Source organism: Bos grunniens, chromosome 19 (genome assembly GCF_055505025.1).
Source record: "Bos grunniens cultivar Pamir isolate PY7600 chromosome 19, Bosgru_T2T1.0, whole genome shotgun sequence".
NCBI classification, from domain to species: domain Eukaryota; kingdom Metazoa; phylum Chordata; class Mammalia; order Artiodactyla; family Bovidae; genus Bos; species Bos grunniens.
This window is the reverse complement of record NC_141183.1, coordinates 32,993,768-33,011,527: the sequence shown is the minus strand read 5'-3', so window position 1 is coordinate 33,011,527 and position 17,760 is coordinate 32,993,768. Positions and strand designations below refer to the sequence as shown.

Below are 17,760 nucleotides of genomic sequence, written 5' to 3'. Positions count from 1 at the left end.
CTTTCAAATCAGTGTTGCATTTTTGCCACTTACCCACTGTTTCCTGTTTGTTTTCTTTGTATTTCAGAAGGTAAGGCAGGACTCACCCCGATATTTGAAGCCCAGCTGAGCTTAGCCATCCCAGAACTGGTTTTCCATCCGTCACTGGAGCGTGGCGTGAAGGGCGGCTTCTACGACCTGGTGGAGGGTCTCGTCACCAGCATCTTCAGCATGGCGTCCTTGGTGCCCCGGCTTTCTCCTGAGAGTGGCTCTCCCCACTATCAGGTACTGGCTCTGCGTGCATCTCCCCCGCCCTCCCACCAGCCTGGAGGCCCCTGTGAAATGCTAATGTTACCCATCCACTGCCATCTTGCTCCCCCAGGGGGACTTGGAGGCCAGGGCTGACCTGTCGGGCCTGCGGGCCGAACTGATGGGGCGGGTGCAGGCCATGATGGCCCTCTGTGGCGACTACCGCAGCACCCTCAGCCAGTACTCCTGCCTCTACACGGAGGACCGGAAGGAGGCTCTGGGCCAGTTTCTGTTGTACGGTCGCGTGCTCACAGCCGAGGAGGTGGAAGCCCACGCCGAGGACGGCATCCCAGAGAATCCTCCCCTCCTGCATCAGTTCAGGGCACAGATCGACTCCTACGAGAAGCTCCATGACGATGTGTGCAAGCTGGAGCCTGTCCGGGTCTTTGACAGCTGGATGAAGATCGATGTGCGGCCCTTTAAAGCATCTCTGCTAAATATAATAAAAAAGTGGAGCCTCATGTTCAAACAGCATCTCGTGGACCATGTCACTCACAGGTAACAGGGTCCTTCTAGCTTTCCTTCCAGCTTCCTGGGCTGTCGGGAACACCATGTTTTCAATCGATTTGACATTTCCCCCCATAGGTTCACTGGTTAAATGAGAAGTTAGAACAGCTAGATGGAGGTTCCAAGCTTTTGGACACCAGCAGTAACTTTAGTCCTGTCCTCTCGTTTGTCCATCAGACCTGGCCTCTTCCTGTTTTGTTTTCTCTCCGGCGCCCAGTGTCCAAAAGGCGCTCAGTACACAGTAAATACTGTTCGAGACAATAATAGCCGGTCAACCCTCCCTGCGCAACTCTGGCTGCGAAATCTCTTTAAGCCTGAGAAGCAGAGGGTGTCTAATGGGCCTCTTAGATTTTATTTCTCCCATTTACTCCTTGTCTTAGATTATCCAGCTGTGCAGCATGGAAGTCCCTAAACCTACAGGCCCCTGATGCAATTTTTTTTCCTTATAATTTTATTTATTTATGGCAGTGCTGGGTCTTCATTGCTGTACGGGGTTTTTCTCTAGTTGCAGAGAGTGGGGGCTGCTCTCTGGCTGCATATGAGGGCTTCTCACTGCAGTGGCTTCTCTTGTTGCAGACCATGGGCTCTAGGGTGTGCAGGCATTAGTAGCTTTGGCTCTGGGGCTTGGTACATCTGGGTGATGAGCTGCTTCACCCCATGCAGGGTGGGGTGGGCACACGGAGAGGGATCCAGCCAGTGATGGTTTAGGTCGAACCCCATCAGAGAGCCCCTGTAATTGCCCAGGTAGACACCATCAGGGTTGAGCATGGGTGTGACCTTGAAGACCAGGTGCTCCCACAGAACATGAGCAATAGAGTGCTGGCTTATGAGGAAGTCAGTGATCCCCTGACAGACAAATGAAGAGGGTGTTTCTCCTGGGTGGACTTGTCCTGTGATGAATACTACCTTCTGCTCCCTCCCAAACATTGTCCTTCTCGGAACTCTGGCTGTGCAGCTGACTGGATCTGAAACTCTGCCTGTTCCCCCGTGGACTTGGACCCTCTCCCAACTCCACCAGCCCAGCACTAGACTCTCAAAGCCTACCGCTGGAGCTAAAGGTAGATGAGATAACACTTGCCCTTCAGTGTGGCCTCCAGACTCTTCCACCCCGTTCTCTCTCAAAATCACCATCTCCACTGAGTTCTTCCAGACGGTACTGACTGCCACCTGTCTCGGCTGCAGTCACTGGCCAAGCTCTTAGTCATGCCTCCCCTTCGTTGTCCGGCTCAGTCTCCCTCTCCCATCCTTCTGCTGATAATCATGCTCAGTGACTCAGCATCCACAGGGTGTCTTCATCACACCTGCCTCTTGTTTTCTCGACCTCTCTCTCCAATGCCTTTCCCTCCCCACCCTTCTGTTCTGTGCTGTGCTCTCGGTGGAGTGGAGGGAAAGGTGAGCAAATTCATGCTTCCCCTTCAAACTCTCAGGATGAAGCGTTCTGTCCCCTGACCACCACCTGGTGTCTTTCCAGCTCTCCTACTTGGCAGCGCTGCTGTGCAGAGTTCTTCAGACCCATCAGTGTTCCCAATCCAGTGTTCCCGACACTTGATCAGGACAGCTCAGTGTTTATCACCCGTGCTCCCCAGCCCTGTCCCACCTTGTAAAACCCCGACTGTCTGAACTCAGCACTCCACGTCTGTACCCGAGCAATTCATCCTGATGAAGGAAAAACACGCCAGTATTCTGACCAATCTCAGGTTAAATTTATGAACATAAACTTCAAGCAAGCCCTGAACATTTTCACGTATGCTTCCTCACTCCTCCAGATGCTTTTTTTCCTCTCTTGCCTTAAACCTCAAATATCTTTTCTGCCCTTTTAGCCTCGCCTCTCATTTCCCTGGAAAATGAGAACCAATCACCAGAGATCTAACTCAGCTTTTCACCAATAAATCTACCAACCTACCTGCATTTGAAGCCGTACGTTCAACTACCTCTTCTTTTACAGTGAATGAGCTGCTTTTCGAACTGTAGCCTCCTCCTTATCTACTTGAAGACTGACCTCCTTAAACACTGCCTTCATTCATTCTCCCCATCATGCAAATATATTGTCTTATCTGGCCTCTTAAAAAAAAAAAAAGAAGAAAGAAAGGAACACAGTCCCAGGAGTGCTCCGCTATGGCACCCTTTCTGTGCACCCTACTTCACAGCACAGTTCCTCAAAAGGTGTCTCTATACTTGATCCCTGAACTCTTTTTGTCTTCCGTCCTCTCTCTTCAAGAAGTTTTATTATAAAATGTAATATACATAAGATTTAGAGAAAAATATTAAACAAATACTCAGATTTTCCTTATCCAGTGAAGAAACAGGACATTAGCTATATTTTAATATTCCCTTATGGAAGGACTTGTATGCACTGCTGTATTTAAAATGGATAACCAGCAAGGACCTACTGTGTAGGAACTCTGCTCAGTGTTATGTGGCAGCCTGGATGGGAGGGGAGTTTGAGGAAGAATGGATACATGTATACGTGCAGCTGAGCCCCTTTGTTGTTCACTGAAGCGATCACAGCATTATCAGTTGACTATAGTGTGTGTTAGTCGCTCGGTCGCGTCCGACTATTTGTGACCCCATGGACTGTAGCCTGTCAGGCTCCTCTGTCCATGGGATTCTACAGGCAAGAATACTGGAGTGGGTTGCCATTTCCTATGCTCCAATACAAAATTAAAAGTATTAAAAAAAATAAAAATTAAGTTTTAAACAGTGTGAAAAATAAAATTCCCTTATGGACTCTTCCCTGATTAAATCCCTCTTCCTCCCTGCCAGTTGTTAGCCCTGCCCTAAATGTAACCTAATTTTTTTTTCATGACACATATATGCATATATATGTATATATATTTGTACACACAGACACACATATATTGAGATTTGCATTTTAAGGCTATAAAAATGAAACAATGTTGTATGACTGTATATCTCTCTGTGTCCTGTCTCTCTCACTCAGCCTTGATGCTTGAGATTCATCCATGTTGAGAGCGTAGCAGTAGTTCCTTCATTTTCACGGCTACAGAGTATCGCATCATCTGAATATGCCACAGTTTATCTATCCATGCAGTGGTTGACATGGCTGGTTCAGATGGTTTCATTGCAACAGGATTGCGATGAGTTCTCGTCTACAGATATCGCAGTGTACTCAAGCCAACATCCCTCTAGGGTGTGTGCCTGAGAGTGGAATTGCCGGGTCAATGCGTGTGATGCCCACTTCTGCCAGGTGCCTCAGCCATGTGTGAAGGTGCCTGCAGCCCCACACCCTTGGCACCTTTTGATACAAACTGTTTAGTGCTGGCCCTTCTGGTGGGAGCTTAGTGGTATCTCATAGTGATAAATATCTTACATTACTCTATGAATAAAGTAGCTCATCTTTCTGTGTTTTGGGATGAGTCATTATGTTTCCTCTTTGGTTATTCATAGCTCTTGACCATTTTTTATTGGACTATATCTTTTCCTTTTTCATATTTGGAAGTAAAACATATTTTAATTCTTTGGTAGTTGTATACATCGCAGATTTAGTCTCCCATTTTGCAGCCTGTCTTCCCTCTGCATTTATGGTATATTTTGACGAAGGGTTCATTTTTATGTAACCAGATGTGTTCATCTTTTCCCATGTTGTCATCTTTTCTCTTGTTAAATCAACCCTTTCTTGTCCTGAGATCCTAGTGATACTCTCCTGTGCTGCTGCTGCTGCTAAGTCGCTTCAGTCGTGTCCGACTCTGTGCAACCCCATAGACGGCAGCTCACCAGGCTCCCCAGCCCCTGGGATTCTCCAGGCAAGAACACTGGAGTGGGTTGCCATTTCCTTCTCCAATGCATGAAAGTGAAAGTGAAGTCACTCGGACTCTTCGCAACCCTATGGACTACAGCCTACCAGGCTCCTCCGTCCATGGGATTTTCCAGGCAAGAGTACTGGAGTGGGGGTGCATCGCCTTCTCCGATACTCTCCTATATCCTTACCTAAAAGTTTTACTTTTTGTGTTAAGTAGCTCTTTGTCTGTCCCTGCCTTAATATGAAACTGTCCTAATTATCATAGCTCTGTAATAAATCTTAGCTTCTCAGGTGGCTCAGTGGCAAAGAATCTGCCTGCCAATGCAGGAGATTCGGGTTTGATCCCTGGGTCAGGAAGATCCCCTGGAGAAGGAAATGGTAACCCACTCCAGTATTCTTGACTGGGAAATCCCATGGATGGAGGAGCCTGGAAGGCTATATAGTCCATGGGGTGGAAAAGAGTCAGATACCACTTAGCGACTGAACTACAACAATAAATCTTGACATCTGGCAGTGGAGTCCCCACCTTTTTCAGTTCATTAGGGATGTCTCAACTTGGCCCTTACTATTTTACATACATTAAAAATCAGTTTGTAGAAGAAAAGGTTCCATTGAGATTTTGATTATATTTGCTGTGACTGTAGATCATTTTGAGTAGAATTTTCTTCTTTATAGTACTGAGTATTCCTAAGAACGTATTATCTCACCATTTATCTTCTTTAATGTCTCTCAATGAAATCTTATAATCATTACCTTTAAAAGTATTTTCACATCTTAAGATTTATTCCTTAATATTTTATTTTTTGTTTCCTAGTATAAATCATATTTTCCACAGAAATGAATTGATTTTTGTATATTGATTTTGTATCAAGCAGCTCTACTAAGTAGCTTGTTACTTCTAATAATGTTTGTGTGTACTTTTCAGGATTTGCCGTGTACATAATCATCATCTACAAATTTATGGAAATTTTATTTTTTCCTTCCCTTTTGTTTTTAATGTATTTATCACTATTTATCTGATCACCCTGATTAGGATTGTCAGTATAATATCGGATAAAGTGATAATAAGTCCTTGTCTTGTTCCTGTTCTTAAAGGGGATGCTTTCAACATTTCATTACATGGTATAATATTCTGTGAGTTTTTTTTATGGATTCTCTTTATCTGATTAAAGATGTAAACTTATAGTCCTAATTTGTTAAGAAGATTTAGCATAAATGGTTGTAACATTTTCTCGAGTGCCTTTTCTAACTCCATTAACATAATTCTGTTTTTTTTCCCTCAATATGTTAAAGTTGTGAATATATTTTTTGGTTTCTAATACTGAACCAATCTATCGTTACTAAGATAAGCCAAACACAACATATTGTCTTTTTCAATATATCCATTGGTTGGTTTTGTTTGCAGATATTTTATATAGCACTGACATGTCTGTGTTTGCTGAAACTGGCTTTCAGTTTTTCCTTTCTGTATTGTCTTTGATCTTGCTCCATGGTTTTGCTAGCTTCCTAAAATGTGTTAGGAAGTAATCCTTCTTGTTTATTCTCTGTAAGAGTTGGTGTAAGATTGAAATTCGCTGATCCTTGAAAGTTTGATTTAAATCTCCTAGTGAACCATCTGGCTTGGTGTTTTCTTTGTGGCAGGATTGTTACCTGTAATTTTTCTAATGTTTATAGAAATATTAAGTTCTATTCCTAAGTCATATTTTTCTAGGGTTGTATCCATTTCATGTAAATCTTCATATTATTGTCATGAAATTTGTATTATTCTCTTACCTGTTTATGTATTAGGGATGCTCCTCTTTAGATTTCTATTCATTTCTATTGTGCTTTCTGGCTTCTTAATTAATCTTCCAAGTGATTTACAAAGAGTTACCTAATGAACCCATTGATCTTACTTATTATAATTTGATTTTTATTTTGATAAGTTTTTCTTATGTGTTTATTATTTCCTTCTACTTTCTTTGGGTTTATTTTCTGTCCTTTGACTAACTTAAGATGTGTGCTTTGCTTATTCATCTTGAGTCTTCATCTTTTTTCATATAACACTTAAAGTTATAAATTCCCTTCTAAGTACAATTTTATCTACATCTCACAGGTCTTAGTTATGTAGATTTTCTTTATAATAAAGCTCTAAACATTTTTAGTATCCATTAAGATGTGCTTATACTTTTTTAATCTTAAAACATGGATTCTTCTAGTTACATTTCTGTTATTAATTTCTAACAATTTCATTGCAGTCAGATAAAGTGATATACTTAATAGAAAGCTTCTGAAATTTGTTGAATTTGGTTAGTTTTTATCAATATTCTGTGTACGTTTTAAAAGAATATGTATTCTAGAACTGTTGGGTATAATGTTCCGTGCATGCTTATTGGATCAAACTTGTTCTCTTCAAATCCACTACAAACTCACTGCCATTTTTTTGGTCTGGTTAATTTATCAATTACTGAGATAACTGTTAAAAATCTCCACTTTGATGGTAGAGTGTCAACTGCTTGTACTTCTGCCTCTTTGTGTCTCATTTATTTTATGTTATATGATCACACAGAGCTTGACTTTTTTATCTTCCTGAAAATTGAATATTTTTAGCCACACATTAAAAATCTTTTATCACTAGCTATATTTCTTGTGTTAAAGTGTGTTTTGTCTTGGGTATTAATAAAAGGAAACCAGTTTCCTTTGAATGACATTTGCCTGGTGTCTCTTACCTTACCCTCTGGCTTTCGATCTTTCTGTGCCTTTGTATTAGAGGAGATCTTCATAATTGGCGTGGAACTGAATGTTTTATCTACCTTAATATCTTTCTTTTAACTGGAGGGTTTTCCTCATTAATGTCTATTATGCTGTATTTGAATTCATTTGTACCATTTTATTGTGAGCTTTTGTTCTTTTTATTTTTCTTTCTTGCCTGCTTTTGGATTGAATTTTTTTTCATGTTTTCTTTTCTTTTTCCTTTTTTCCTATTCCATTTTCCCCCTTCTGCTAATTTGGATGTTGTGCTATCTAAGTCTTCTGTTCCAATAGTTAACCATAGCTATTCGTAAAAATATTCTTAAAAGAAATAAACTAATCAGTACCGTTACTCTTTTCACAACCAATACAAGGACTTCAGAATAGCTTGATCTCTCCTGTTTATCCATCAAATTATATCCTATAATTCTAAGTAATTTCAGTTGTACTCTATTACTTATCTAAATTCCACAAATTATACTTTATTTTTATACACTCACTGTTTATTTAAATTTACCAACATCTTTGCTCATTCCATCTTCCTACATTACTGACTTGCTCTCTGAAGTACAGCCATCAGAAGGCTCATTAAAAGGTTCTTTTGGTGAAACTCTCATTCTTTCTTTGTCTGAAAATGCATGTATTTTGCCTTCATTCTTTAAAAAAAAATCAATTTGTGGGAGAGAGAATTCTAGGATAACATATTTTCTGTAAATTTATTGAAAATATTATTCCATTGTGTCCTGGGTTCATTTTTGGTCTTGAATGGTCAGCCACCAGCCTAGACTTTTTTTTTTTAGTAAAATTCTGTCTTTGCTCTTCAGCTAATTTAAATATTTTCTTTTTCATTTTTGGTAATCTGCAGTTTCATACTGAAGTACTTATGCAGGGTTTTTAAAAAATATTAATTTCACCTTGAGTTGGTTGGGCTTCCTTGGTATTATATTCGGTGTCTTTCATTAATTCTAGGAAATTCTCAGTCAGGATCTCTTCAAAGATTGCTTCTTGCCCATTCTCTCTATTAATATCCGTTTGGCCTTCTTATTGCACTTTTAAATATCCCCCATGTCTTTGAACAATTTTCAAAGTTTTCATTTTTTTTTTGTCTTTCTTCACTGCAGTTGAATAACTTCCCCACTTTTTTCAAACAGCAGTCTGATTCTCTCTTTTAGTTTTGTCTGAATCTCCTGTTTAATCCATTCATTGAGCTTTAAATTTTCATTATACTTACCGGTTTAGATCTTATATTTGGTTATTTTGCAGTTTTGCTTACTCATTTTAATACCCTCTCATTCTTTGCTCAAATTCATTTTTAAAAATTATTCATTTTTCAAGTTTCAGAATACATTTACTAGATTCGTGGTAAGGAGTCTACCTGCCAATGCAGGAGATGCAAGAGACATGGGTTTGATCCCTGGGTTGGAAAGATACCCTGGAGTAGGAAATGGCAACCCACTTCAGTATTCTTGCCTGGAGAAACCCCATGGCCAGAGGAGACTAGTGGGCTACAGTCAATAGGGTTGCAAGGAGTCAGTCTATGACTTATTGATTAAACAACAACAAGATCTTAAGATAACTTTTGATTTGTCAATGAATAATGGTTTGTTTCTTCTTGCCATAGATCAGAGTTAACATAAAAGCCTATGTAAAATTATGTGCTTCTTTCTCCTGTAATTGTCCACTAACATAACATGATGTGATCATTTTTGCATTGCTAGAACACATATTAAAAGCTTCTCTTCATGAAATAATGCCATCATAGGCCATAATTTTCATGTTATCTGCTTCAGTAAGTTTTGTCACTTCTTGAATCCATCAATCAATACAAAGGTCCACATGTTATCTCAGATTCTGGGCATATTTGAAAAGCCACTGAAATTGTTTCCATTCCTGACCCTGAGACAATGCTGAATTTATGCTTGAACTTAAAAGGCAGGTTGGGGCTGGGGTAAGGGTATGGTGACCTGTGGAGAATGTAAGAGTTTATCTAGGCTTCTGAAGGGCAATTCCTAAAGAAATCATTTCTGTACTGACTGATACATTATGCTTAAAAGGAAGAAATTGTTTTTCTTGGTCAATCTAGAATAGATACCTGAGAAATAGGAGGAAAAGCACTTGTTCCTGGTACGTGGGTGAGAAACAATAAAGCAATCACCTAAATAAGAACTCTTTTGTCCTTTGACATATCAAATGTCACTATTTATATTATGCACCCGAATTGCAATATCTAAAATCTTCAGAGGTTTAATACAGCCGTTTCTGCTGGTTCCCACTCATGGTGACCTCTTTCCTTGGGCATAATGTAGCTTTCAGTTATAAAATCATGTTCCTTGGAGCTTTGTCCTTTGAGGACTGGATTCTTGCTTCATTCCTCCAGAAAGGATGTTCGTTTTTTAATTAAATCATGAGTCCCATCTAACTTTCACAATAACCAGTGAGAAAGAAGTGATCTTTCTAATCTTACAGATAAAGAATCTGAGGCTCAGAGATATTAAATGACTTGGCCACACATCTAGTAAGTGTCAAAATCAAACCCAAGTATGTATGATCCTATAGGCCATACTATTTATTTTCCACTTTTTAAAAAAAAACTTCAGATTCACAAAATAATTTGTAATACATTCGCTGTGAGATTATTTCACTTTGAAATGATTTCACTCTGAAATAATTTCAGACTTACCAAAAAAGCTGTAAAAGCAGTACAAAGACTTCTCTTTTAGCTTCACTCTACTTTCCAAAGATGTTACCTCGGTAACATCCAAGGTAACCATAGTATAGTCATTAACACTAGGAAGTTAGTATTGATGTAGAAGGTGTAACTAGTTTGCAGTTATTCGCATTTCACCAGTTGTCGCAATAATTCTCCTTGTCTCCTGCGTCTCCTCCATCATGGAAGGCTCAGTCTTTGTCCTCTGTGACCTTGACACAACTGAAGAGGGTTGTATCTCATCATCAGGCTATGGAGAGCTTTCCATAATAATAGCTATTATGTTGGGGAAATATAAATTCTTTTGAGGAGTGGAAGGGGAATGGCCACTCACATTCTGTTTGTTCTCCATAGCTTGGCCGACCTTGAAGCATTTATTAAAAACAGCGAGAATGGCTTGCTCAAGAAAGTCGAAAAAGGAGATTTCCAAGGACTGGTTGAGATCATGGGGCACCTGGTGGCTCTTAAAGAACGACAGAGCAGCACCGATGATATGTTTGAGCCTTTAAAGCAAACGATTGAATTGCTGAAGACCTATGGACAAGAATTGCCAGAAACAGTGTTTGAGCAGCTGAAGGTCAGTGCAAAGTCTATGTTTTCTAATAAAGGAAATAGAGGGAAAGTTTGGGGATTTCAAAGTGAGATGAACACGGTGAAGTCAATGAAAAACAGGGCTTATGAGAACTCAAGATCCATGTTTTGGAAGTAAATGTGTACCACTTTCTTAACACTCACTAAATATGAAACACTTTAACACTGGAGAAATATGCGAAAACTGATGTGGATGAAGTGTGTGTGGTCTTTTTCCAGAGTTAGGGATGAGCCAAATTTTGATTCAGAGAGGGGGAAAAAAAGGAGGTTTGAGGAATGTTATGATGATCTAAGAGGAAATGTGGGGCATACAAGAAAATAACCAGGCACTGCTGGAAAATACAGAAGAGGGTAAGGCTTCCTGAGGCTTCCTGGGTGACTCAGGAGTAAAGGATCTGCCTGCAGTGCAGGAGATGCAGGTTCGCTCCCTGGGTCAGGAAGATCCCCTGGAGGAGGAAATGGCAACTCCCTCCCCCTCCAGTATTCTTGCCTGGGAAAGCCCGTGGAAAGAGGAGCCTAGTGGGCTGCAGTCCACGGGCTCGCAAAGAGGCAGACGTGACTCGGCAACTAAACAACAACAACTAAGTTTACTGAGGAGAAGTCGAGAGCGAGGAGGATTGTGCTGGGTCAGAAGCAGGTGACCGTCGGGAGAGCGGGCAGCCGGGGAGCCCCGTCAAGGAAGGGGGCCGTTGTAGACGACGGCAAAGAGTGCTACCACGTTTGTGGGCCAGAGACTAAGATGTCTGAACGTGTCCAGCCTCGGTCTGACCACGCCGGGTCTCCTTGGCAGGAGCTGCCCGAGAAGTGGAACAACATTAAAAAGACGGCGGTTACCGTGAGGCAGCAGGTGGCCCCCCTGCAGGCAAATGAAGTGACCCTCCTGCGCCAGCGGTGCACGGCCTTCGAGGCGGAGCAGCAGGCCTTCTGGGAGCGATTCCGTAGAGAAGCGCCCTTCAGGTATGGACCCAGGTCGCCACCACGGCCCCCTGTCCTGGAAACGCAGCAGCATCTTAAGTCACGGGTGACCTCCCCATGGAGCCTGTGTATTTTCTTAACAGAAGACTGGTTACTCTTCCTCCCTCCCGTTTAGGTCCGCTGGTTAGACCCGGTGCTCATGTTCACAGAGTCCTGTTGTGGCCCGTGTGGGATGAACAAAGGCTGTACAAATACTTAAAAAAATATATCTAGAAGCTTCTATGTCTCCAGGTCTATAAAGGGATTGTGTGTGGTAAAATTACTCATCTTTTACTAAACTGTTAGTATTCTGATTTCTCCCAGACTCCTATTCACTGAGGGAATTTGAAAATAATTTGGGGGGACTTAGGTAGTGGTCCAGTGGTTAAGACTCCACACTTTCAATGCAAGAGGGGTGGGTTCAATCCGTGATCAGGGAATTAAGATCCCACATGCTGCACAGTGCGGCCAAAAAAAAAAGAATTTAAAAATAATTTTGGAAGGCATTTCAGTAGCCTAACGGCAGGATGCAAGGTGACAGATTTACTTTAAGGTGTCCTTTCTCTGCTTAGCAGTTAGTGCTCAGACTGCCCCCTGCTGTGGTCAGGGATCTTTACATAAACAAAGAAGGGGTGGGGTAGACACCGCAACACCATTCACCATTCACGTGGGCCCGCGTGCACACACACAGTCCTTCTTTCAGGGGCTCCCTCCCCTTGTAGGGAAGCCTACAGGGTCTGCTTCTGGTCTGCTGCTCAGCGTCAGACGCTCCAGCCAGGGGCCAGTTCTGGTGGCCCTGTGTCTACTGACAGGCCAGCTGAAGCGGACCCTCTCCCCTCAGTCCAGCTCCGGAGTTTGCTTTCTGTTTCCCCAGCTGGGCTTCCTGCTGCATCTCCTCTCTGTAGTTTTGTGTAGACATGCCTGGAAGTCTCCAGACTGAAACACGCCATGTGTAAGGAACCAGGAAGCTTTTTATTTTCAGATTACTTACAGAAATATGACCTTAGGTGATAAAGTGACCAATGAAGCAAGGAAGGAAAATCCCACAACTTTATCAGGAGTTAAGGCGACATAATGGTTAAGCACACGGACCCTGGATTTAGCAAGCCCTCTTAGCAAGCCCACTACTCACTTGCTGTGTCAGGGAAGTCACTTACTCCAGGGCTGTCACTCCGTGCTGTGTGTCCTCATCTGTAAAGTGGGGGTATTAATAGTATCCACCTCGGAAAGCTGTTGATAGGATTAAGTAACACATCTTCACAAGCTTTTAGCACAAGACCCAGCACCCTGGTAACCAGCCATCTTGGTTTACCTGGCCCTGTTTTTGGTTTTGGCACCAAAAGTCATACATCTAGGGAAGCCCCTCTGTGTCAGGCAGACTGAGACCCTTGGTCACCCTACCTGGCACACAGTAAGGGCCTAACTTTTTATTATTCATCATCAAACATATATGAAGCAGCTGGCCTCCAAAGCATCATACTTGGGGCTAGACAGAATGAGATGAGTGTGTCAAGAGACAGGGAAAGGGACTTCTCTGGCGGTCCAGTGGTTAAGACTCCATGCTTCCAGTGCAGGGAGCATGGGTTTGATCCCTGGTCAGGGGACTAAGATCCCACATGCTTTGCGGCCAAAAAATTTTTTAAAATTAAAAAAAAAAAAATGAAGTACAGAACTTGAAAAGCCTCATACAGATTTATTTTTAAAAAAGAAGACAAGAGAAAGGAAAAATGCATAAACTGTATTTAGGCTAAATGTACAACATACCACTCTAAAGCATTAAAACCACCTGGGAGATTTTAAAACTTCCACTGTCCAGCCTCTCCTGCAGACCAACTAAATCAGACACTGGGGATTAGACCGGGCATCAGTAGTTTTTAATGTTCCCTAGGTGACTCTGATGTGCAGCCAAGTTAGAGACAGCCACCCTAAGGGAAGAAACTGGGCCCCTTTTAAGCAATCACACCAGGGCGCATAACTCCAGATGACTCTGCATCCCTTTAGATTCACAGCAGTCCACAAGCTTTTTGGCACCGGGGACCGATTTCTTGGAAGACAGTTTTTCCGCAGACCGGAGCTGGGGAGAATGGTTTCGGGATGGTTCAAGCACATTACCTGTATTACTTTATTTCCAATCTAATGCCATCAGTGACCTGGTAAGAGGTACTAGTCCCCAGTCTGGATGTTGGGGACCCCTGCTTTTAGAATAAGCACCTTGGGAGCTATGCCCTTGTTCCGAAGAAGCATCTATTGTGCAAAAACATTTGTGGAACTCCTTTGGGGACTATTCCTTCCAATTCTGAAGCACATCCCTTTGACTCTCCTTTGGATGTGCAATTGAGCACAGGATCAAAGCTGGTAAGGCAGGCGGGATGTGAAGCTGGGTATTTCTGGGCAGTGCTGACAGTATCCACACTAGGGCAGCAGCCGTGAAGGTAATGACACTGATATCTTTACATCATCTGTCTCTTTTTAAAAAAATTTCAAGAAAGGAATTCCAAATATGTGTGGTGAGATATCTTTCCAAACAGGCTCCCAAGACTGCCTGAACAGAGCAGCACTCTTTTTGCTGCTGTGTTTCTGTGTGTCTGTCGGAAACCTTGATCTCCCCTTCCTAGTTATATCACACTTGTGTATTGATCAGCTCTTGTTTTTTTTTAATGTGATAGCTGCTTTGGTTTTTCTTTCTTTGCATTTGTATCTGTCTGCTGGCTATGAGGATATTACTACCCTTAACCGAGTCTTTCAAATTCACATTTTTTTTTAAATTGGAGGACAGTTGTGTTACAATATTGTGTTGGCTTCTGCCATACAACAGCATGAATCAGCCCCAAGTACACATATGGCCCCTTCCTCCTGAACCTTCCCCCACCCCCAACCCCATCCCACCCTCTAGATTGTCACAGAGCACTGAGTTGAGCTCCAGGTGCTGTACAGCAGCTCCCCACTGGCTATCTATATTATACATGGTGATGTATGTACGTCAGTGCTACTCTCTCAGGTCATCCCACCCTCTCCTTCCCCTGCTGTGTCCAAAGTCTGTTCTGTATGTCTGCATCCCTACTCCTGCCCTGCAAATAGGTTAGTGAGTACCATTTTTTCTAGATTCCGTTTATATGTGTTAATATACAAAATTTGTTTTTCTCTTTCTGACTTCCATCACTCTGTATAACAGACTCTAGGTTTATCCACCTCACTAGAATTGATTCAAATACATTCCTTTTTATGGCTCAGTAATATTCCATTATATATCTGTGTGTATATATATATGCCACAATATCTTTATCCATTCATCTGCTGGTGGACATCTAGGTTGCTTCCATGTCCTGGCTATTGTAAATGGTGCTGCTATGAATATTGGGATACATGTGTCTTTTTTAATTATGGTTGTTTGTTTTTCTGGTATTGAGCTGCATAAGCTGCTTGTATACCAAATTCACATCTGTTAATTTAACATGCAGATGAATCTTTGCAAGAGACTTCTTTGAAAAGAACTGCTCAGAGCAGTGCAGAAAGTCAAACATGACTGCAATCTTGATGTATTCCTCTTCTTGTCAAGAAGCCTATCAAGACCAGAGCAGAATCATGGATTTATTACTGAGGGCAATCTTTGTGGGTGTCAACACATGGGTTTACTTCTTAAGTTTCGTGTGCACGAATGTGTGTGTTTAAAGTGTTTTAGACGTGTGTGGCAAATGAGTTCTGGTTCCTTTGCCTTCAGATCACTCACAAAATTCTAAAATGCATCTTGCTGAAGGCAGGTCTCACTTCCTGATTAGATTACAGGAGAAACTCACGTTGATCTTGTCTTTGGGAAGAAAAGGAAAAGTGTGGGTCTTTATGGGTACAGGATGAAGTCAGGTCCCTAGGGGTGAAGTTCTTTCTCCGTGTTTAAGTTGAGTTTTTCTTCCTCCTTCTATTCTTAACTTGAAGCTATGTCAGCATATTCCTAGCTGAGCTCTCTCAGTAATCAGCTAGATCACTGTAGCCAGATTCAAGCACTTCTCACGACTCTTGAAATTGGAGACTCATTCTCCACGGTTGAGTGACAGGGATGCTCCAGGCTTCTAGCAGCTCTCTTGTTCAGACTTCCTGGCTTTAAGAAATGGTACCATGTCATCCAGTTGGCATACCCATATCAAGACCAGGATAATCCAGGTCTTGATAAAAGAATTTGCTCCCTCTGAGCTCCAGCTCATTGGAGACCTTCAGTGTTTCTAGCTGGCCAGTCCCCAGATTCTATGAATGGTGGGAAGGACTGTCTTGAAGACACTCTCCCATTGGGTGCTGCATGACAAGCAGCAAATCAAGGCTTTCCAGACAGTGTAGCAAATCTGCCTTCATCTTGCTCTTGAAGGGTCTCCCATCCCTTCAAAAGCTGAAGGAAAGGGCAGTATTAATCACTGAATCTCACAGGGATGTATCAGTATCCTCAGACACATCATTAATTCAGTTTGACCCTGTTCTTGCAGTTGATCTGACTCACTCACATGGTTCAGGCTTCCATAGAGCAGAAGAGATGTGTTCTCAGCATGAAGTCAGCAAAAAATAACATGTGCTAGGATATTCAGATAATATGGATTCCCTGATCTCAAGGACTGACAGACTCAGGGTCAGTTTCAAAAATGAGTAACTGAGGACTTCCCTGGTAGTTCAGTGCATAAGACTCTGTGCTTCCAAGGCAGGGGATGCAGGTTCCGTCCCTGGATGAGGAACTAGGATCCCACGTGCTGGAAGGTGCAGGCAAAAAGAAATTAATAATAAGGCATGTCCATTGGGCCCAACTTTGATGCCCACTGGGAAGGCAGTTCACAAACTCCACAGAAGCTGGTGCTTCAGCCAATGGGCAAAGGAGAATTAGCCATTTGGAAAAAGAGAAGTGGAAGTGATGGTATTCCAGGCAAGGGAAGCAGAACATGGAGAGAGACAGGGGGATGAAAACATAACACACAGCTGGAGGACTGCACATGTGTGTGAGTGGAATGCAGGATGCGGGAGGTGAGGAGGGAGAGGTCCAGATGACCAGGCTTAGACCATGAATGAGCACTGCGGAGTCCAGGCCTGAGAACAGCGTCATGTAGACACTACTCTTGTGACTGCAGAGAACCAAGCGGATCAAGGTAGACTCAAGGCAGGGGCTCCATGGCGATGGGGGGCAGAGTGATTGCAACAGCCCAGGTGAGAAGCAGGAGGCCTGAACTGAAGCCATTGCGGTGAGCATGGAGAGAGGAGGATGGATGTGAGGGACCCTCAGGAGGGAGAATCAGGAGGATTTAGTGAATTATGGGAGCTGGAAGAATCGTCACTCAGTGGTGTCCGACTCTTTGCAACCCCATGGACTGTGACCTGTCAGGCTCTTATGTCTATGGAATTCTCCAGGCAAGAATACTGGAGTGGGTAGCCATTCCCTTCTCCAGGGGTTCTTCCCAATGCAGGGATCAAACCTGGGTCTCTTGCATTGCAGATTCTTTTACTGTCTGATCCACCAGGGACAGATCCAAGCGTAATTCTCTGTCTTCTGTCTGGACCAGTAAGTGAAAGGGCGTATGTTTTGCTGCCCCTAAGATGGGACCATGGGATGGGAAAGGTCACCAGGTCAGAAGGAACAGGCCGAGTTACAATACCCTTAGGGTTTCAAGCACAGGTGTGTCACTGCTCCTTATATGTGCAGTTAGGGGCCTGAGGTTGATGGTTTGCCAGCTGCTCACGTCCCAAGAAATCATTTAAGTCACTTATTCCTCTTTCTGTCTGTGCCCACATCTAGGGCAGGCCCAAATCCTCTTTTCCAAGATCACACACATGAGCACCCTATTTCCATTTCTCTTAATTATAGCTTTGCTCATCCAGACTTTCTAGGCATTTCTCTTTTAGATTAAAATACTTGTGCATTATTATTTCAATTTCAAAGACTAACTACACCCTTTTCCCTCCTATTACTTTCTTGTTCTCACATTGTATTGTTCCCCCAGGCTTTGGAGAAGTGCTTCAAGTTTATTAGGTGCATTAATCAGGTCTGTGAATATCCTGACAGTTTGCACCAGAACTTTGAAATGGGAAGCGGGCTATTTGCTCCCCTGTCTGGAGGTTCCTTTCACTACTTAGGTCAAATTAACTTTTATATGCGCTCAGCTATAGGGAATGAATGTCAGCAGATTCAAACCATAAACAAAAATTATGCCACAGGGCAAATGAAGTTTGGAATAGGTTTGACAAATGATCACCTCTT

General features: G+C 42.5%; 1 protein-coding gene across 5 annotated transcripts in view; it reads left to right on the top strand.

Annotated features, from left to right (window-relative positions):
- DNAH9 (dynein axonemal heavy chain 9) overlaps positions 1-17,760 on the top strand; it is a 285,306-nt gene that overhangs the window by 58,654 nt on the left and 208,892 nt on the right. For all 5 annotated transcript variants that reach the window (XM_086358784.1, XM_086358783.1, XM_086358785.1 and 2 more), the window contains exons 16-19: positions 68-264; positions 362-786; positions 10,347-10,569; positions 11,374-11,540. In XM_086358784.1, the coding sequence (XP_086214910.1) occupies positions 68-264; positions 362-786; positions 10,347-10,569; positions 11,374-11,540 (1,012 nt within the window). The remainder of the gene's footprint in view (positions 1-67; positions 265-361; positions 787-10,346; positions 10,570-11,373; positions 11,541-17,760) is intronic.